The sequence below is a fragment of the Rhea pennata genome, chromosome 5, assembly GCF_028389875.1.
Source record: "Rhea pennata isolate bPtePen1 chromosome 5, bPtePen1.pri, whole genome shotgun sequence".
Taxonomy (NCBI): Eukaryota; Metazoa; Chordata; class Aves; order Rheiformes; family Rheidae; genus Rhea; species Rhea pennata.
In genome coordinates this window covers 39,991,595-40,014,037 of record NC_084667.1, presented here as the reverse complement: position 1 = coordinate 40,014,037, position 22,443 = coordinate 39,991,595, and the positions used below count along the sequence as shown (strand labels likewise).

At 39.0% G+C, this 22,443-nt stretch overlaps 1 protein-coding gene across 3 annotated transcripts in view; it reads right to left on the bottom strand.

The window, feature by feature from the left end:
- TOLLIP (toll interacting protein) overlaps positions 1-11,142 on the bottom strand; it is a 31,703-nt gene extending 20,561 nt beyond the window's left edge. For 2 of the 3 annotated variants that reach the window (XM_062577806.1, XM_062577807.1), the window contains exons 1-2: positions 11,011-11,142; positions 930-1,079 (exon numbers count right to left, since the gene is read on the bottom strand). In XM_062577806.1, coding sequence (XP_062433790.1) covers positions 930-1,079; positions 11,011-11,043 — 183 coding nt within the window. In that variant the 5' untranslated portion in view covers positions 11,044-11,142. Of the gene's footprint in view, positions 1-929; positions 1,080-10,405; positions 10,519-11,010 lie in introns of those variants that run through there. The other variant, XM_062577808.1, reaches the window with a different exon arrangement.
- Between the last annotated feature and the right edge of the window lie 11,301 nt (positions 11,143-22,443).

Here is a 22,443-nt window from a genome sequence, read left to right as displayed (position 1 = left end):
GACCTCAGAATAAACAAACTCTGCAAGAAGTGTCACTCCCATTTTTCAAAAAAAGGATACAGGTTGTGAAGGTGTGAGCTGACCAGTGAAGGATATAGCAAGGAAAGATCAGCACTTCTTTTCCCAAGAGATCCTAAAGTTTCTCTCATTGATAAGAAGCTCCACCACAGAAATAGTAACCATAAGTGTTCCAGGCTTGGTGTTAACTTTAAGGCTAAATGCATCTTCAGTATGTTTTTAGAGAAAAACTTAAAAACGCTATTTGCAAATTGATGAAGTGTATTGAGTTAATATGAAGGACATCTGGTGAGCTAGTGTTGATAAATACAATTATGTTAATACAGACAAGCTTTAAAACCTGAAATCTTATGCTTAATGAAGGCAACAATACAGTACTGAGAAGAAATCAAAGATAATGAGGGAAAAGGAAGAAAATAAAAGGCTAGGACTATGCACTTGTGATTAATAAGAAAGCCTGCAGAAAGCACTTGGAAAAACAGCACAAGGCATTAAAGGAAATGGAGATGGAGAAATAGTCACCTAGGAAAAATACATAAGGCAACCGCAGTTCCCTACAACATATAATATTCTCAAAATTGCTAATATCCTCCATATTTTTGCACAAAATCTTATCAGAAGTTTTAGAGAAACTGTTCCCTATAAAAATAGTATGAATTAACTTGATTACATGCTAAAATAGTTAGGTTTGTAGGAAATTACTGCATTACTCATGGTATAGCTATGAAACAGGACACTAGAAACAAAACAGTGATGTACAGAATCACTAAACTAGGAAAAAAAAAAACTTTAAAAACTACTCATTCCCTATACACAGATGGTTTAGTAACTCAAATTACAATGCAAAATTCTTTTGTGACCACTGATGAAAAAAAATAAAGCTTGTATTACAAAGACAGTGCAATTTATACCTGTACTATCGTAATGCTGAGTCTGCCTATTGTACCCATTGGTCCTCCATACTGTAGCTGCTGAGCTGCCTGGGCATCCAGTTGGATTTGCTGTTGCTGCTGAGTTGGCGTGATACGAAGAAAATCCTGAGGAAGCTCACCGACATACACCTGGGGGAAAGAAAAGAAAATTTTTACAAAATGAGAAAACCCAAACCTTCAAACTTGCATCTTCCACTTTCATAACAAAAAAGAATATAAATCAAAGAAAGCTTATCAAAAGCATTCAGCAGAATTTTATTCCAGATTTGACAGCACGAACAAGAAGTTAAATTCAATGACAAAAATACCAACTCATATAAAAACTATTCTCCTGCTCACTTTCAAAAATATTAAGTTCCAACATAAAACTCAAAAATAATGCGATATACAGAGTCTAGGCTGCTCTCCAACTGAACATTCAGCTGCTTAATACAAAAATCAGAGCTACTAGATTTTACAGCCCCTTCAAATAGGCATCTGATGACAGTCATTTCTTTCACTTATCCATCATACACATGGTCTTCAATATTTCCTATGACACATGAAGACTGAAAAGTCTAACTTGCTTTCATCTAGCATTAATATAGGTTGTTGCTCAATGAAGTTTCCACTATTTTTTACACATGCTTGTGTACTTCAGTGTAGAACTTGAGTTGCCTATTTTTAATATAAATGGTATAATGCAACCATTGTAAGGGTCATTTCCACGATCTTCAAGGCAGATCATAACCTCCTATGAACCAAATCCTTCAATGTAAGAGAGAGGCCATAATACTTTTCCAAGTTAAACTGTTTGCAACCACATTGCCAGTTTTGGGATAGAATCCCATCATGCCAAAACAATAATGGAGGAATTCCAAGTCTGATCTACCATAAGAATGAAACATGAAGGAAAAATGTGAAGTAGAAAAATTTTAGAGAAATTCTGTCACAAGGATGTGTGTGAATCAGCCGTCAAAATGTATTTTATTTTAAAGTGAAAGAAGGGAAAGTTGTCTATCATTTACTTGTCAATTATTTACTTGAGGTTATTTCCAAGTTTTAAATGCTCATTGAATACAACCCATTGCACACTTAAAGGGATCTTCACATTAAAATTTATTGTTATAGCATATTTGTTATTTTAAAAAGCAAATAAAATGGCATAGAAAAATTATAATTGAGCTGTACTCATGTGTTGCCTACAGAGATGGTTATGAATTTAATACTGAACCGCCCACTCTCAAGAGAAAAACAGTGCAATTTCTTATGTTGTTATCCCAGGCAAAATTACTCAATTGTATGTCTGGCAAACGCATGTCTACAGAACGACATACTTTAACATGTTAGAAGGCCCCTAGGACATAGCTTTTGAAGATTACCCAACACTTATGTTAAGACTGCATCTCTGAGATAGCAACAGTCATATGAAATGTGATTTGGCAAGAGCTGTAGCTTCTATTTGAGAGCCTCAGGGATCCTGGCAACTGGTGTTACAGACCAGAAAAAAAGTTTATCAAAAAGAGCTAAGGGAAGTGTAGTGACTACCTGCTGCTAAGCTGCTGAGAGGGAGGGAAAAGAGCGAATCATTTTTACCTACAAGTGCCCTAGAATCTTATAGTTAAAGCAAATATTACAGGTTTGGGTCACCTTTAAAAGCAACTAACTGACAATATCCATTAAGTACATTCCTGCCAGCAAAGCATTTACTTCAACAGAAATAATTATTGCTTTCTTCAAAGAGACTCCCTTTTGATGGAGCATCACTATGCATTGGAAATGCACTATCACAATGCATTCAAAATACCTTTCAAATGACAGACCGAAGAACCATAAACAATATTCTTTATATCCAATGTGCAACTCAAGCATTGTCTTCTTCCAACCAAATTCAACATTTGGATTCTTCATAAAAGCCTACTATCCTAAGCAAAGAAGTTACTCAATAGCCTTTTATTTGTAAATTTACTTACAAAAAATATATATATTGGTTAATAACACTTCAATGTTGCCATCAACTAGTGTAAACTGATGAACTCTTAGATGACAGCTGAACTTTCATCGTTAGTCTTTCCCGTCTGCAATATGCTCATCTATAACTATTCATATATATTCATTAAGCATTTGTCTTATTGATCTATTACTATTGACTAGTAATGTCTAGTACGATAAAGCCAAGCAAATGCTGATCTCTAGAATGTCAAGGAAAGTATTGCCATTAGAAAGAGAGTGCAAAGAATGCCAGATTGTTGTGAGAGTTCATCTGTAATATGGTGTAGAATTCTGGTCATATACTTTCAAGCAAAAAAAAAAAAATCCTTCTCAGATAACCACAGAATTAGAGAGTGCTTTAAGACAGCAAGACAGAAAAGCATGAATTACCTTTTCAATACTAAAAAGACAGCAACCACATGCTCTTAGAGTATCTTAAATAAAAAGTGAGAGAGAAAATGGGAGCAGAGAAAGAAAAGACTAAACTAAAAGACAGTGTTAGTATTTCAAGAAAATTTATTTAAATTATGTTGAAAGTTAGGCAAGGCCTGGAAATAGCCTTTTCTTTAGAAAACACAGAAAAGAAAGGAATTAGTTTTAAATAATGTATACCATCAATTTAGGAAAGATATGAAATGACATCAGAACTAGCAAAGTAATGCCCTTAAAATGCAGTAGGTCCACTCAAATCCTTCACCTCCCAGAAATTTCACATCTGGCGTTATTAGCATCTCCAAGATTCCACATCATGAAGATTTCCCATGGTAAGAAGTGGTGAAAACAGCCTTAACACTACATTCCCATATGCACAAAACTCTGGATGCCAGTTTCTCAGAGAAGGAAAAAAATAAATAAATAAATAATAAAAAAAACATGTTTTGTCTCAACCATCTGATATGGGCACTGAGAAGTTTAATTCATTCATGATGTTCTTTAAAACATACCCAGAAACAGAAAACAGTGTAGCTTTCAAAAGACTAAATCCTAAAAGACTGGAGCAGTAAACTCCTCCGTAAGTAAGAATGGAAAAATGTTCATACACACACTTACACCCTAAACATTCTGCTTTAACAGAAATCTGATACATATAAGTCTTGGTGATATCTTCCACAAAGTATCTAGCAGAGACATTTATATAGAAAAACACATTAGGCATTAAGTTTTTATGAGGATTATCAGTCGATTCCATATTGACGGAGATAAAAACAGCTGTGGGCAAACTTTTTATTTGTAAAGAAAAGCTAATTCCCTCTTCAAGGATTTAAAAGCAGGAAAACAACTGCAAACTACCTACTATACTCTAGATCAAAAATCCAATTTTGTATAACCAGAGTTTAACCTGTTTTTGTTTTTAAAGCAAGGAGAACCTAATGACAAGACTGTATCAAAATCCTATTCAACATCTACTTTGCAATAGATGTATTTCCCTCTACTACTATCTTAATATATAAGGAAGAATATGTGAAATTCAACCCCACTCTACTATTAACAATAGAATAATACAGTCTATTTAGCATTTGAATTATACATGGATTTACCTTTCAAGCAAGAAAGAAATACGACAGTATTACAATAAAACTACAACTCTGAAGAGAAAGGTTAAGCAGACATTCATAAAGACAAATCTGTTCTGTAATTACTTCTTAATAAGCTTTACTGTCATCACAAACATGAATTTTCTAGAAACAGGTAACATTGTCCTTGCAGTCCACTAAAATTGTCTAACATCTAGCTTAAAGATCTTCAAAGAGAAATATTGCAGCTGTAAACTTCACATCAATTTTTTCTTTAAACCTAAGGTGGTGTTCTACAGCCATATAAACTAATTCAGGACCAATTTGTCTCAGTCTCACCTCATTTCCTCTCATCACCATTTTCTGGCCAAAATAAAACGGTGCAAATGCAATTGTCACAGGAGCTAGTGCAGGAGGCTGATCAGAAGAAAATGAACCACGGGCTGGGGGGGGGGGGGAGAAGAGGAGTAGAAGTAACCGGGTCCCTTACCTGGCTCACTAACTGATAATCCCTGCCTAAGGAAGGTCAAGGGAACATAGGGATAAGGATGATCACAATTGCTCTGACTTATGGAACCATATGCTGAGATATGATACATTCAGAGTACTATAACTAAGGTTTCCACACTGGAAAGTAGTACTAGAAATGCTGATAATAGGTTCTAGAGAAGTTTGAAGTTAAAGAGCTATAAAACACCTAGCTGCTCAAAAAGTTTTATGTATTCTCCTATAAATGATTTTACTGTTTTTAAGAAAGAGGAAGTGAGTGACTGAGAATTTAGAACTGTAATTCTACACTATGCACATTAAAGAAAGAATTGGGACCAGACAGAATGCATCTAAAGGTTAGATGATGTTATTGCAAGGTTGCTATCATCTCTGAAAAGATGTGTAGGTAAGAGGATGACTATACACTCAAAAAAGCAAAGATGAACTGAGAAACAACATGCCTGTCAGTTTCACTTTGGTCACTGGGAAATTCGTGGAGCAAGTCCTCCTTCTTAAAGACTCAGGCACATAAAGGATATACCAGGAATAACCATCCTAGATTTACCAAGGGTTTAAAATAAATAAATAAATAAATAAATAAGGCCTGACCAACACAATAGTTTTCTACAATAAAATTACTAGATCTGTGGATGAGCGAAAATAGATTTATGTTGATTTTCACAAGGCTTTCAAAAAGGTCACCTACAGCACTCTTGCATGGGTTGGTACAATCCAGATGGGTGGGCCATTTGATGGATGAAAAATTAGTTGGATCACTGGGCTCAAAAGTTGAAGTTCAGTGGTTAACAGCATATACTCTATTTGGAGGTTACTTACAAGCAAAATTTTTCAGAGATCTATACTGGGACCTACCTTTCATGTCTAATATCTTTCCTTATTAGTGATCTAGAGGATGAGGAACAATGCAGCCTCATCAGTTTTGCAGATGACAACAAATTTGGGGTGAAATGGTTGGTATATTTTAAGACAGGACCAATACTCGGAGATGGAGGAATGCACTGGCAGAAGTCTCAAATTCAGCAAGTCCTCTACTTAGGAGAGAGCAGTCCTTTCCCCTGGTACTGGCTGCAGAATAAATGACAGTAGCAGCTCTGCAGAAAAAAAAAAAGGACCTGGAGGTCCTGGTGAAGACCAAAGTACACATGAATGAGCAGTGCAGTCTAGCAACAACAAAGGCTAACCTACTGTGCTGTATCAGCAAAAGTGTAGCCACGGGACTGAAAGAAGTTATTTCCTTTACTCAGCAATAGAGCACACCTGGAATACTACATACAGTTTTGGACCCATCAGTACAAGAAAGATGTTAAACTTGAGTGAGTCTTGCAAAGGGCCACAGAGACAGCAGAGGGCTGAAGCATAGGACCTATGAGGAGAGGCTGAAGATTTGTCTACACTAAAGGAAACTTACAGAATATCTAATAACCTCCTCAGAGATGCTGGAAGGCTACTATCAAGAAAACAGTCATACTCCCTTCTGAGATGCAGGAGGAAAACAAACATTTGTCCTAAACTGGAACAGCAGAGATTCAACTTGAAACAAGTTGAAGCAGTGGGGCATGGGGAAATCACCACAGGGACAGTCAAGTATTGTAATAAGTTACCCAGCGAGGTTGCAGAATCTCTGTCCTTGGAGGTTTTGAAGACCCAAGTGGACAAATCCCTAAGCAACCTGGTATTCAACACTGATCATGCTTTGAGCAAAACATTGCACTAGGCAGCCTCCTGAGGTCCCTTCTAACCTGAATTATTCTATGACTATATAATTCATTTTGTAGTACAACATCTTCACTTTAACTTCTACAGAATTTAGTTACTTGCTAAACTTCAGCTTTTCAGTTTAGAGTTGAACAAAGGAAGGAACATAACTGCTGATTAAGTTGATCAAATTTACAATTTACAAAAATTGTTTGTAAAATGACACCAAAAATGAAAACCATAGTAGACTGAAAGGTTCCAGACACTTATTACTCCTTCCTGTTGCTAGAATCTCCCATTTACTTTGCTGCTTCCATGTGTCTACCTGTAAAGGCTTTGAATCTATAATGTTCATCTTGATAAAATTTTCTCCTTCTCCCAAGTATTCAAACTGTGTTTGGTCCTGACTGGATATTTAACCATACGCTATTTCTTCTGGATTTTCTCAGCACACCTAGATTAGTCCAAAACACTAACATTCTAGGTCTTTACAAAATAAGTTCTATAGTGCAAAAACACAATCATTAATAAAGGAGGAAAAAAAAAAGAAAAAAAGATTTGGTTTTGTAGAAGGAGAAATTGGGAAACCAGCAATTGCTGTCAAAGACTCTTCTTTTCACTAAAACAGTAATTTGAAAGCTAAATGTGGCAGAAACTGATTTAAACATGAGTTACAAAATAAAGAGAGGATGAGCACACACTGATATCTCATATTCAAAAATTATGCTTACAGTATTCTTGAACTAAGTATATTTGGTTCACAGTCAATATAATAAAGAAATAACACAGGTAAAAGTCAAAAACAGCTCAAAATAAGGAAACACATAAATTCACACCAGGGTTAGCTTTAAGGAGAAGAATAACCAACATCAGTTCCAGTAACAGGTTTCTAACTTCTACACTACCACTAGACATATCAATACAGATTTTCCTTTCTTCCAAGTCTTAGTTAAAAGAAAATACCAATGGATACAACAGAAAACAATTCACTTCGAAGGAACTTTACAATACTTTTCTTATTTGTAAGAGAGCAAGAACTTTAAAGCATTGTCAATACCATCCTGAACCCTTTGTCAAAGGAATGTGCCTCAGAGATCAAAACATCACAGTTAAACATTAATTCACATTTTCCTTAGAAACATTTGCTGAAGTCTTACTCCATCAACTTTTTGAAAACAACTTTTGGAATCCAAATTGATTGATGTGTGCTTACGACAGTTCCACCTCAAAAAACTAGAACTGTAATACTACATATACCTGCATTCTAATAAAAAATGAAATAGCTAATAAAATACTCAATTGTATCCAGAACTAACAATAGCATTTCAGAGACAGGACTTCACATTAGAAAATGTTCCTGAAGACAGCATACCTTATTGATACCAGACAACACAAACAGCGGGGGGGGGGGGGGGAGAGGGGGAAGAGAAAGAGAAAGAGAGAGAGAACGCACACACAAAGATTTAAAAGATGTCAAAAACAAACTTTATGCCGTTAAATGTTAGTATTAGACAAGAACAGAGAAGTAAACATAAGCATAGCCTGCTAATTAGAAGATTTAAATAATAAAAATAATAATACTTATGGAAATCACCAGAACAGAAATCTAATTAGCTCTAGGATGGTACTTGATCTAATTTTAAAGGACATGACATATTTGCTAGCACAGTGAATGATGAAGGGGATCCATTTGGTGTGTTTGGCTATGTAAGGAACCACAAATACACAGTTTCAGTCTCCCAGACCTGAAGCTTAATTAGACTAGTTAGTGATCTCTCAAAAGATATCATTTAATAACCATTACATATTCAGCTATAGTTTTAAGATTTCAAAAGCTGCACATCACACAACATGAAATTATGCTAATTCCCTACCTTCATGAAAGTAGTTAGGGAAATCTATATTGCAGCAGAATATTTACAAACAGGCAGAAGGAATTCTGTTTTCTTAACAGAGCAAATCAGAAGTGGTGAAATTTAACAGCAGATCAGAAGCGTTAGTCACCAAGCAAGTATCGCTAAAAAAACTAGAAACCATGGGTTTAAAAACAGTATTATCACAAGTTTAGCAGTATATTTTCTTTTCTGCTGGAAACAACTTTGAGTGTTTTCTTGCCTGTTCAAACATCAAGAGACAGGAAGAACATTCTCTGCAGCATCAAGGAGAAACTATTTTTAGTCCTTTAGCACCATTTAGCGGCTATTCATTTGTAATGCAGTCTTACATATAGAAACTAGTGAACTGCATCTTCTGCTCCAAGGAAAATCAGGAAAGGAAAGAACGTGCTAAACGAGCATTCTCACCTTCAAATAGCAGTTTTTTAATACTGCAGGATTTAGTCATTCATTTGAAAACATTCAAACTTCTGAAGTGGTAAAGACCAATGAGAAAAACATGCACAATAGTATTAGGAGAAAATAAGAAAAAAAGACAGTAAACATTGAAGTTGTAGAGGATGTCACCACATACCTTTCATATTGGCAGGCCTACACCAATTCTAAGTAACAAGTACTTTCAAGAAATTACACAAGACTACCATGTGTAATTCTAAAATCGAATGACATCTAGAAGAGTATTAAAAACGTTCCTTTAAAATACTTGAGACAGACTAGACAGATATGATTTTCCAACTGCAAGCCTATAGCCAAGACCAAGAAGGTTCTCATTAAACTTCCAACTCAACACGATGATTTCACCAAACTAAAGCAAGCAGAGATTAGAAGTATTCTACTGAATATCAACAATTTATCACAACAGGCAAGCAGAACTTCTCTCAAAAAGAAATGCCACTCCTGTAGGGATAGAAACGTGTACAATTTAATCTCTCTGCAAATCAGAACTTCAGTCAGGCCTACTGTTCCAGCTTTAGCCAAAATCACTTTAAAGTCATTAGCACCTCCTTCAACCCTCACTCCCACATCGATTCTCTTCAATCTCCCCACTCTTTTCCAAAGACAGACTAAGGGATAACTAGAAGGGAAGTTACTTTTAAAACAAACTTGTATTATTTTGTGAAGTAGTTATATTATTTTGCCTTTTTGAACAGATCTATTACATACTGACAGAATTGTGTTGGATGCAATTACACAGTCAATTCAACCACCAAGCCTCTGGAGGTAGCAAATATCTAATCCACTACAGATTCACTTGGAACAGCAATCTCTATCCTGCCATGATATCATCCAGAAAGAGCAGAAAGCTGGATTCATCCGTTTTACCTTAACTCTCAATTTTAAACTTTTATTCCAGCAACAGAACTATCATCAAAACGTATTGTAAAAGGAATCTATTTTTGAAGAGCAGACAAACAAGGCATTTTAAAGAGCTATATTAAGAACCAAAGAACCTCACTATCATGAGATAACATCAGACATAGATGCAGCTTTTCGAGATTAGCAATTTAGTAACTCATGCCTCTGGCCTTTCAGCAAGGCTACACAGAAAAATAAAAAAATAGCTTTCTAAGAAACAAAGAACAACAGTTTAAGTCTTAAAAAAAAACGAAAAAAAATTCACTAGCAGAACAAAGTATTGTCCATTGCTAGTGGATCCTCCCAGAGAGGGGGAACAGACAGAAATGAAGGGCAGGTGTTATAACAGCAGTGTTTTGCCTCATATCTACAGTAAAGCGCCCTGGCATGGGGAAATATTTTCCAAGGCATAACTAGATCGTAAGACTTCCCAATAAACAATCAAGACAAACTTCTAGAAGATTGTCAAGCTGTTTTTAAAACTGCTCAGTCCCCCCACCCCTGGTTACATTACCATCGCATGTATCTCTCAGCATCCTATTTCACGTTCCACCTTTCAGTTGTCAACGCACGATGGCGATTTCAAAAACAGCCGTTGGAACTGTGTAGACCACTCATGGTGCTAGAAAGCTCTGCTCCACTTTTAAGAGAAAGTGGTTTGGCTTTGCTTCCCTCCTTTAGAAGGGCCGCAGACAACACGCAGAATAGCCTCTCCAAGCCCTGAACGCACATAGGTGGGACTTCCCCCTCTCTTCTTTCCCAAAGACTCTTCCAAAGGCGGACAGCTAGGAAAAAACGCAGACGTTCCTCTCACACACACCCGGCACTATCACGGCAGGCTGGAGATAGACGTCTTTTCCCTCCTCTTCCCTGCACACCCTTGCCACGGGCCGCCACTGGGGGAAGGGAAGGAGGCAAGAAGGGTGAGTCACCCTCCCACCGAGGTCCACTGGCAGAAGCTGTGCCTCAGACTGGAGCGACAGATCCCGAGGCCCGGCAGGGTCCCAACTGGGCCTCACCAGCCCAACCGGGAGCACCCGTGAGGATAAGAGGATAAATTCTGCCCCAGCCCCAACGGCGACCTTCTCAGCCGTAAGGACCTCACGCGGCCGCACTCACCGGGCCCCGCTGGGTACTGACAGTGGTCGCCATAGCGCCTCCCTCGGACCGAGACCCTTCCTTCCGCCCCGCCAGGCCGCCGCCGCTACCGTTACTGCTCCGGCCGCCGCCGCTAACCGTCACTCAGCGCGAGGTTCCCGAGTCAGCTGATCCCGGCCCTACCCCGCCCCCTCCCTCCCTCGGCGCCGCGCGTGCTTCCAGCACTGCGCTGCCCCCGCCCCTTCTGGTGGTTTCCAAAGCCACGGAGCACGCAGCGCCATGCGCATGCGCCAAAGAGCGAACGGGCCGGGAGAAGGGAGGGGGAACCGGCCGCCCCCCTTTTTGCGCATGCGCCCACCACCCAACCGGCAGGAGAGCGGTGCTTTCCCGCGCATGCGCCCCGCTGCCCTGCGTCCTCCGCAGGGGGCGCAGCGCGGCGCGAGGGTGGCGCGGCCGCGGGGGGGCGCTGCGGCCGCGGCGGCGAGCGGTGGGCGCCGGCGCCCTAAGGGACAGCGGTGGGGGGCGGGGGCGCGTTTCCCTCGCTCTTTGCCGTGGGGCCGCCCCCCTCCGAGCCGTGGCGGTGCCCCCGCCGGGTTCCCCCGTGGGAAGGGTCTCGGGGGCGCCGCGGGGGCTCCGGGCCGCGGGGGGTGCCCGCGCGTTGGCCTGAGGCGGCGGCTGAGGGCGGCTCTGGCAGGCCCCGAGGGGGCGCAGGCCGAGCCGCCGCCGCCGGGCGCTGCCGCTCTCCCTCCCTCTCCGCAGCTCTGCGAGGCGGGACGCGCAGAGGCGCGGCTGTGCGCGGGCGGAGGCGGGCGGCCGAGGGAGCGGCGCTGTGTCTCGCCCGGCGCCGCGGTCTGGGTGGCTGGGCGCGTTTCAGCGGTTTTCCCGAAGGTTAGCGCTTGACCTCCTTCGGCCTCCTGCGTGCGTGCAGCCCTTTCCAGAACAGAAACGGTTTAATATTCATTTGAGCGCTGCTTTGGGAGAGAAAATCTGATCATTTCAAAGCCTATTTAAATCACTGTTTCCTGTCGTTAGGATCTGCTGCATTAATTTAGCCATTAATTAAAATTCTAGTGCAGATTTCAGGAGCTGGAAATAGAACAGTGCAATTAGGAACGCTCCAAATATAGCACAGATTTCTTTTTCTTTTCCTTTTTTTTTTAAGTGCCGTAACTTTTGCATGTAGCAGGAAGGGCCTCCTCATCTTTCTGCTTGTGTCTTGATACTCAGAAAAATGAGTACTACAGAATATAATTGATTAGGAGCCATTGAACAAATACTGATGACACCAGCTGCAAGTTAGCCAGCCAGCAGAAGGGAAAAGCTGTAATAGTCCTTGCATTTGCCAACAACCATTTATTTGTTGGGCCTAGAATTGAAGTCAACCTACAGAACTGTGGATGAAGCAGAGAAACCTTCCCTTGTTCCTGCCACCAGAAGAGAAGCCAAACCAAAAAATATATGATTGTAGTTTTTAAAAAAGAAGGGTGAATCCACCCCCTTTTATCAGTTTAAGAAGAGATTGACTACTACAACCTTAGGCCATGGGCCACTCAAACTCTAGTGAGCTGTTACTCATATTCAGAGTCTGCTGGTGTAGACATTTTTGCAGGGGAGAAAGGCTTATTTTTTTGGAGGAAGTTAAAGGAATCTGATCTTTTCATTGCCTTTTTTCTTGTATAGGTCTTGCAGCAGAGATAGTGTAGTACAAGAAGAGGCAATGCAAAGTTAAGCTGAGTGATGATAGTTTAAGAACATTTCACATCTTAAAATGTCAGATGTGCAGCCTGTTGCTACAAGGCTTATTGATGCAGTTGCATCAGTTTATAACAAACACTGTGTTGGTATAGCCTCTTTTGGTAGATCTAAAGAAATGAAATAAACGTTGCTTCTCTAAATTCTTTGCACTGTATAACTATATACATGCAAGAAAATTTCAATGGTTAAATGACAGAAGTATTTTGAGCCAGCATAGTTAGAACGGTACAAAAACCTCATATAGAGGAGGGAAGAAAATGGGTGCTTATCTTCATAATTACAATCTTCTGTCATGAAAGCAGGTTGAAGGGAAGAGAATGTTAACAAACCTTATAGCTATTCATACGTCTAACCTACACAAGCTAGGAAATAACAGCTTATTGTAACTGTTCCTGGCTTACTTACTTACTTACCTATGTATCTTTCTAACTAAGGAGACCTCAGAAAGTCTCGAGAATTTCAGAGATTAGACATGAGATAATGTTATTCTCTCTATAAAATTTATTTCATCAGAAGAAAAAGTACTGGTATTAATTCAGAGGCTCTTGAGATTTGTACTCCTCACACATAGAGATTTGCAGTGATTAGAGTGAATACTGTGCATTCCTAATTACCACCATTTTCTAAGTGCATCTTTTATTTCCTTTTTTTATTATTATTATTCCCAGGAAATGAATTTTTCCACATCGAGTCTACTCACTTAATTTTAAGCACCTTTTTAATCTGTGTAGTAAAGGATCTGTTGCTAAACTCATTCTTCCTAGGTTAAGTTATCTTCTGAACGGATCCTGAGAATTGTACAAAAACACCAGCTTTGCCATCTGCTGGACATCCACAAGAACAGCAAGTAGCCTTCAATCAGGAGAGACAGATGTTCTTGTTTCCCCAAGCGCAGTATCACCACAAATAGGAAGCACTGGTGCAAAAACATTAGGCAAGGATTCTGATGTGAATCTCATAATTAAAGTGGGAATGTAAGCCAAGGGAAAGGTGAGAGAACAGAAGTCATAAAACCTTGTTACTCAGAACATATGGGCATCATTAAAAAAAGGTTGAAAGGTAATTAAAGAAGATATAATGACAATAAATTACATTTATCTTGTAATAAAAATGGAAAGATCAGTTTCTTCCATATTTTTCGTTGATTCCCAGTCTTTTTTCCATCATTCCCAGTTCATCTGTCCATAGTCCCCCCTTCCCGAATAACTTTTTTTCCCTTTGTCTTCTATTCTTTCGTATATGCTTTTATCCCTTTTACGCCTCCTGTCAATCCTCTCTTTTGCTTTGGTCCTCTGTTTAGATTCCTACATTTTTCTGTTTTAAAAATGCTTCCTATAGATTTGCCATAACTCCCTTACTGAGGTTCCACTTCCAGTTTTCTGTTCCTGTCCTTCATAACTTTATCTCCTTGTTCCTAGCCAGGCTGGCTGGCTGAACAAGAGGCAGCTCATGTTTCTGAGCTCTACGTACGCTGCTTTGCCAATATCAGGACAAGTGCCACGGATATCTTAATACCTTCACTGAAACTTTTACCTGGTGAGGTCATTAATGTGGTTTATTCTCTCTAATCAGTAGGCTATTTTTATGAAATTTATAGGAGCTTAATATATCTGAAACCACTAAATAAAAATTAATTGAAATTGGACATAAGATTCAAAAGTTCCTGGGGGACATGCAGAGACAAACAAATACGTGCTCACTTTGAGTGATTGCTTGAAAATTAGCAAGCAGGCATTCTTTCCTGGGGTGGCTCCAGAATCTAGAAATGATGATACCTTGTATGCTTTTCTTCATAAAAACAGAAACTCATGTCTCATCAGGAGGACAGGCAAATGTGCATGGCGCTTTCCTCCACTGAGGAACAGAGCAGAATTCTTGACAAACCCGTTTTGTACTTGTTCACAAAACTAGAACAGATACCCCAAAGGTTGAGGAGAGTCAGATGCTATGGAGCAGGCAGGGAACAGGAGGCTTAACAGCACAGTGTCTTAACTTTTTGACGTGTTCATTTAGCACTCAGCATTGGTATTTAGCTCCAAAATTGAAATCTATCAGTTCCACAAAAAAATAATTAGTATGGAGATAGCTATGTATTTATACCTCTTCAGCAGTGCCCTTTTAGGAAAGTCAAGTGTATGAATTTACTTACTTAAGATATATGGCAGAATCCTTCAGTTAGTAAGTCAAGTTCAAACTATTAGTCAATCTCTTTTCCAGGTAACCATCACAAGCAGTGGGTTAAGCATGGTTAAGCTTTCTTAGCTGAGCTAAAGCTGGTGCATAAAAGCAGAATAACAAGTCATAGCGGTGCCATTTAGTTCACAGACATTAATTTAGGCACTGCATAGCTTGAAGATGGATCTCACAGCAGACTAGCAAAACAAGTTTTAGGGTAAGTTTTTTAGGTTTCGCAAAAATATTGCAAGGTGGATATGTATCACTTACATCACTGGTTGGGACTCAGGCAAGACAGTGTCCCCTGAGGGCTTCAGATGCAGCAAAAAGGGTATGATTCTGCTGCATGGGAAAAAGACACATCTTTTGCAAATTGCAGAGCCCAATTCTACCACTGTTTCCTGCAGTCACTCAAAGGAGGTAAGCAGACGACAAGGGCATAGGTGAATAAGGCCCAAGGTATATACTGCTTTGTGGATCCAGCCCATTCCAGAGTGGAAGTGAAAGAAAAGGAAAGGAATGTTGCAGGCTTCAAGCTACATGGAGTCCTGGTGTGCCACGCTCAGCTACTCGAGACGTATTTGGCTTTACATAGGTGCTGGACACAGCACTGAATATACAGCAGAGTGCAATGTTAATCCTTTGTTCATGGTACCAGCTCAAGCTTGGTGATGCACAACAGAGCTGAAACAATAACATGGAAATCCCAGATGGCATTCAGGCTGGCTGTAACGAACAATGATTTCCACTTCAATAGCATGCAAGGAACTCACAGTGCATTGCAAACTTTAATTAATCCTCACAGTCCAATTGGGATGCAGAAGGATTACATCCCTCATCATGGAAAGAAAGAGCTCCAGCATTACACGTGGCAACTATGTAATATACACACCACCACACCCAGGAATTTTAGCCAGGATGCATACTGTGCTGAAACTACAGGGAAATTTAAGTGGATAGAGTGAAGAGAGAAGGAATTAAAAGTGAACTGAAGCTCAAAATCAACAGTGCATCCCCCCGACATCAGGCCATGAAATAGAGATGTTAGAATAAACAGCAGACAACTTACCACCATTACAACCACTGCATAATTCCATACCATAGTTACTGATTGAACTAGATCATTATTGGCAAAAATGTTGTTCAAGCAATTGTGGACGATTCTAGCAGAAAAGCTGAAGCTGCTGCCGAGCAGCTAGTAAGTGGCTGTTTTTCAGTCATGTTGCACTCAAAATAGCTTTCCAACAGGGAAAAGCAAATTCTATTGGCTTCAACACCTGGTTGAGCAACTTAATAGGGACAAAATTGAAAGTCAGAGCTGAATCATTATTTATTTTGTAAGTACATCTTCATCATGCAGTCCACTCTAAGATAGGAGTTATTTCATTTCAAATCAAGCTCATGCCAGGTTTTTCTGTAGCCTCATTCAGTGAAGAGGTGAGGGGAAGGTTCTTTGAAAATGATTTCAGATGGCAGCTGCTTCAGATGAGCAGAGCAATCTGCAATCATCAGGAAGATTTTTTTCCCTTCCTCCAGTTCCCCTTTACCTTCCCTGAACTGTATTTCTTAAGTGTATTTATAATGCACCAGGAAAATGGTAGCAGTGCAAAGACTATATTTAGCGCTATTTAGATAACACGACAATTCCCAGAGAGTGTATCAAAAATGACGAGAAAACAGTAATGAGAGCAAAATGAAGAGGGCTCTGTCTTGTCCACAACAAAGAAAACAGCTTATTCCTCTCCTCATTGAAGTTACCTTTTATGTATTTGAAAACTGCTATTATTTTACCTCTCAGTTTACTTTTCTTTGAAGTTCAGGTGCTCAGATGAAGTTCAGTCTAAACTTAAATAACTCAATTCCTTCAGCCTTTCCTTATGAGTCAATTTTTAAGAAGCCTGATAATTACTGTTGTCTTCCTCTGGCTTTCTTTTTTCTTCCCAGTGGGACCATACCTTTCCTGAAGTGCCCCAGATTGGACACAGTGTTCCAGCTGGAGCGTATGCAGCTCCAAGGAGAGCTGAAGCATTACTTCATGTTTTGTAGGTGATAACACTGGCTGTAAATTACAGTAAGTGTTTGCCCCTTTTTTTACCAGCACTGTAATACTGTTTACTCCTGTTCAGCCTATAATCTATGTTAACATCCAAAACATTTTCTGCCTTGCTGTCTTTCATCCTCTTATGATTTTGCAATTCGTTATTCCTGCCTAAATGTAGTGACTTATGTTTGTTTGTATTGAATTGCATCCTCTTGACTTCTGGAGTTGTTCTACAATGTATACATGTTATGTTTGATTGGCAAAAATATCTACCCACAGTAATTATAAATAAATCAACATGTTCATTTATTTAAAGGAAGCTACTGTCTTCTCTAGGGAGAAATTTGGCAAATGAAGTCTTCACATCTTTTTTTATTAAATTGGATTATCTTTTATCTAGATTATCTCTCAAATAGAAGAATTCCTTGCCGCCTCATTTTAAAAGAGACAGAATTTTGACAAGTTTTGTTACACCTAAGTATGGTTGTTATTAAAGGTTTGAAAATAAAGATTAAGAATTCTTAGATTCTGGCATTCCAGTCTCACAGAAAAAGGACATACAGCCTCTTTGGTTGTGATATTCATATTTCTACCTAAACTTATGCCATATTTGTGAGTAGATGTTATTGTAGGCATCCTGTTCATGTACCATTCCCCATTTATTTGTTTCTTTTTTTGTCTTCTAAAAGGGCTTCTTAGAAAAGAAAACAAAAAGAAAACAAATATGCAGAAAAGTGAAAGAGTTGCTTTTTTTCCCCTCACCAATATATAAATTAGGACAAGGAAGGAGAGAAATAATGAAATATTATTTTAGAGTAATGTGAACAAGCCCCAGATTTGCTCAGGTTTCTTCAAAATTCTTCTTATTCAATTTCTTCACAAGTTTCCCATTTGTTCTAATATTTCATTTAGCCTAGAGTTTTTAATTAAACTGCAATTGTGATTTAGCTGATTTCCGATTAATACATACTAACTTATACAATTGGAAGTAAGGCTTATGATTGCAAAGCATTTCAAGGCACAGACATGCTCTGTATTCACACATGCAGTAGAGTCTACAGCCAAGATAGTCATACACTAGTTGCAGGAGCCTGCTTTGCACAAGAAAAATTTCTTTTGCGTGGCTTGAGTTTTGAAGTTAAATCAAATGACCTAAGGAAGGTAGTGAGCTTTTCTACTTCTGGTTTCAGTGATGCTAAAAAATGTCTAAGTGGAAAACAAGCAAGAATCATTCTTGTTCAGTAATTACTCAGAGCCAAAAAGTCTGTCAGAATCTTCTACTTCCTCCAGGAACCAAATTCGAATAACAGGCAACACTACTGTGAACCTCTGCTCAACGTACTTCCAGGTGGTTCAGGTAAAGGCTTCTGAATGGTACAGTTTCCCATGCTCATCCTAATGGCAAGAAATACTTTCTCTCCCCCTTCCCATCCCAGACAAGCCAACATGTTCTTCTACTTTCTTAAATTCGTTATAGGAATCTTTGTTTACATGCAGGAAAACACTGTTTTTCTCCTTTGAAATTTAGGTAATATTTGCTCCCTCTGCAATAATAAGATACACGTGTAAATCAGTACACTATCTTTTCCCCCTCCTCAACTCCTGATTTTTACAGGATAGGCACCAATTTTGTGTGAAAAAAAGATTGAAGGAGGAAGGAATTCCTAAGTTAAATGTCATACTTTCTCCCACTAGGCACTTCAATTATAGATATTAGTTTTTATAATTAACAGTGAATATTAAGAAGATTCTAGGATAATGGTGTATTTAAATAGTGATATTTAGCAGGTTCGTTCTCTGGTTGGCTCTCTCTTTGTGTCTTTATATTTGGTGCCTAAGTGCCTGCAAGAAAATCATTATTTTCTGTTAGATGTTTAATCACAAACCCTGCAAGGAAATTTGCTGTTTTTCAAACAGTGCAGAACTAACTTCATTACCACATTGACATGCTAGTACATTTGTCAGCTGTAAAGCTGCATCTTCTTAAAAGTCTCTAGTCTATGTTCCCTTTGAAAAAGATTATTTTCAAGTAATACAATAGATCTTCTGCAACCTGATTTTCTATTTCCTGCTTTCCTCCAGAGCCTTTTCTGCTGAATGTGGCAGGTTATGGGGAACAAGGTAGGCTGCATGAGAATAAACTTGGTGTCTGCAGTGAAAAGATTCTTGTATGTGCTAGCTCTGGTTTCTCTGGGGCCAGATTCTCAGCCTCCTTTGAAGTCAGCAGTGATGTACACACATGATCCTGAGTTTAGGCCTGGAAGGGACAGAGATCTGCTTCTCTGCAGAGCTGCCATACCTCAGCATCAAGAGAAGACAATAGGAGCTGCAGGAGCACAACCACCCCTGAAAATCCAGCTCATTTTATGCTCATATAGAAGGTTTCTTCCAACAAGGTATTAGGGGACTAGAGACAATCCTGAGGAATACAGATACACGGTCCACTGTGGCTCCGGGAGTCTCAAACATTCTCGAACTGAATGGGTCAACATCTGCAGCTAAATATTTCAAGTAGTTTGTGACTCCTCTTTCTTTTCTCTGATCCTTAGGTGTCACCATATTCCCTTAGTGACATGAGGGACCTTGGGCAGCATCTGAGTGTCAATAAACACGTATAGAGTGTTTGGCACAAAATGTCTTGGTGTGATCAAGGCTTTTAGGACTTACTACAGTGTGTGTATATATATATGTGTGTGTGTGTGATATATACACGCATACTGTAATCAAGGGGAAGAAAGTACAAACTGGATATTTAGAGAGTGTATTTCATTCCTTTCTATTTTCTAGGAGACTGAAGAAAGACTTATAATAATGGAAGTATGTGTGCACGCGAACCCTCAAGAGAGCTCATGTACATCTTGAGCATGTACATCTTGAGTTGTCTGCAGGAATGCAACTGGAAGGAATGACTGCCAGAAAAAGCAATGAATCAAAGAGGAAAAATTAAATAAGCCAGGTTACTTTCCATCATCTTATGTGTGCAAAGTTTTCAGATGAAGAAAATGAATGTTTAATGGCAATGAGTTGCTGCTCTAAGTGCAGTTTCTGCTGGACTTGTAGAGAATTGTAAGGAAAGCAAATGTCTATATTAAGCATACCTGTTTCAAGTCACTTCCTACTCTACTTCCCTTCTACTGTTTTAGCATTGTGCAGCACTTTCTGGCATATATGGTGTCTTCAACTAAAAGGTGTTGTCACCTGACTGTAATTGCACAGATTTCCCCTGTAGGAAATCAGCCCTGCACCTATATTTACAACATAAAAACGTGTGTATTAAGAATATGACTTTGCTTTTTTTTTGTGATAATTTTTTTTTTCTCTAAAATAAAGGTGGGAACGACAGAACATCATAGGATTATCTGAGCCTTCTATATGTCATTCAGAAAGAACACGAAGTGTAGAAAGGACTGTGCTACATATATGACTTTTTTGACTTAGCTCTGGTTGTTTATCCCCTATTTAACTGCAAAACCTTATTTTTTATGACTTATAAATATTTTTATTGAAACAGTTTATTCGAAACAGAGAAAGATTTGTTTCCTCTCTGTGCAGAATGTACCATATATTTATGTGTTATGTGAAGTAACATTTTTATACTGAAAATACATTTGCTACAGAAGCCTACGAAGTTTTGTGTAAGCCTTCCTCAGACATAGGATGTGTAATACGTATAGGACAGTAGCTGAAGCTGCTGGAGAAGATCTGCTGAAAAAATGAGGACAACAGATCTACCTATCTACCTACCTACCTATCTCTCTCTCTCTCCCATTGCAGTTATCTTTCAATGGCCTTCCCAGTACATATTCCTGGAACCCCTTTTTTGTGACCAGCCAAGGCAGTGTTCCTTTTCTACCTTTATCCCCACTGAATATTCATTTTTCTCATGGCATTCCCCGTGGCACTGGGTAGCAAAGATTAAGCAAAAATCAGTCTGACTTTGTGTAACTGCAATAGTGGATGAATTGCCAGCCGGTACAGTTAAGACCTGGGCCCAAACACCCTTTTAAAAGCAGTTCACTTCTCATTATTAGTATTATCTAGTAACAATAGTACTTTAAGGTCTGTGCTTAGTTAGAGTGGGCCCCAATCTCACCAGGTATTTTCGCTGACTAAATCCTTCTTATGTGGGCATAAACTGTTCTGACAGTTGTTGGTCCAGGATAAGAGATTCCTACCCACAGCTGCCTGGCACTACTACTCCTTCTCTTTTGCAAGGGTATGTTTCCCCCTCAGCTCAGCTTATTTAACTACTCACATAATATTCTCTCACTCTGTTCTTTAAAATGATCCAAGTTAAAAATATCCAAACAAATAAATGCTCTCTAGCATCAAAAGAAACATTTGGAATAATACTGCCTTGTTATTTAGTTAGGGAACTGAGACATGGAGAGATTAAGTGACTTGCCAGAGGAAAAGGAGGAAAGATGCAGGACAAAATCTAGTTATTCTGAGTCACAGTTCAGCATCTTAAGCATAAATCTTCCTTGTTTCTGCTTAACCTTGTTATGACTTCACCTTACTTCTGAGTGTTGCCCAATCTGTTCATGCTCTAACTTTCTTCTTCTTCTAAACTATATCTCTTCTCATTTCAAAGGGACACTTTCTTGTTACACAGATTAAGGGGTGGTTCTAGCCTTTTCATCTCTGGAATTTTTCTTCACTGCCACGGCTGCAAGCTGCTGCATATATCACTAGTGAAAGTGATGTCCTGGAATTACAGCTTTACTCTAGCCACCTAAGATTTTTTTTTTCTGTATCATATTTGTTCAGTGTGCTATTTATTTGCTAGCTCCTGCCTGGCAAGCTTCATGTACCTGCTTTGTGCATAAATGTCAGGGATAATTCTGAAGGCTCAGCATGACTGCCAGTTGGCCAGCTGCCATGTTAGTCTTCAGGATTTAATTTTCCATCCACAAAATGGCATTTATTTATTTATTTATTTGTATTTAAATAGTTCTTGTGCCTATTGTCTCTAGATGCACAAACAAAAGGTTTCAGCCAAATGTAAATATGCAGGATCTGAATTAACATCCAGTAATGAAAGGTCTTTTTAATCAACCTCAACTGAACGTACAAAATCCTCCTACATTTTTACATTCCTCCATGCTCTTCCCCAATGTCTGAAAAAAGGATATGCTCTGCAATATGACCCATAGGTGAAGAAATTTGGACGCTGGCATGCTAGCAGGGAAGTGAATTCCAGAATCAAGAACTGCACATTGCCACTTTCAGTCAGATTAGCACAAGCTGCATTATTTTGTCTCCTTTGCCTGAGGCAGTGAGTGCTCTGTTGGGTTTTTACTGGATGCAGCTATCTATTATAAAATATATTCACAGTAACAATCTAATTCAAGAAACCCTATGCTCAGAACCTGAAGTTTACTTGATTTCTAAAAAAAACCACATGAACTCATGCGTTAAGGCACGGAGGGGGGGATTATTAAATTGACACGGACAACTCTGCAGAGCCTTTATAGCTATTC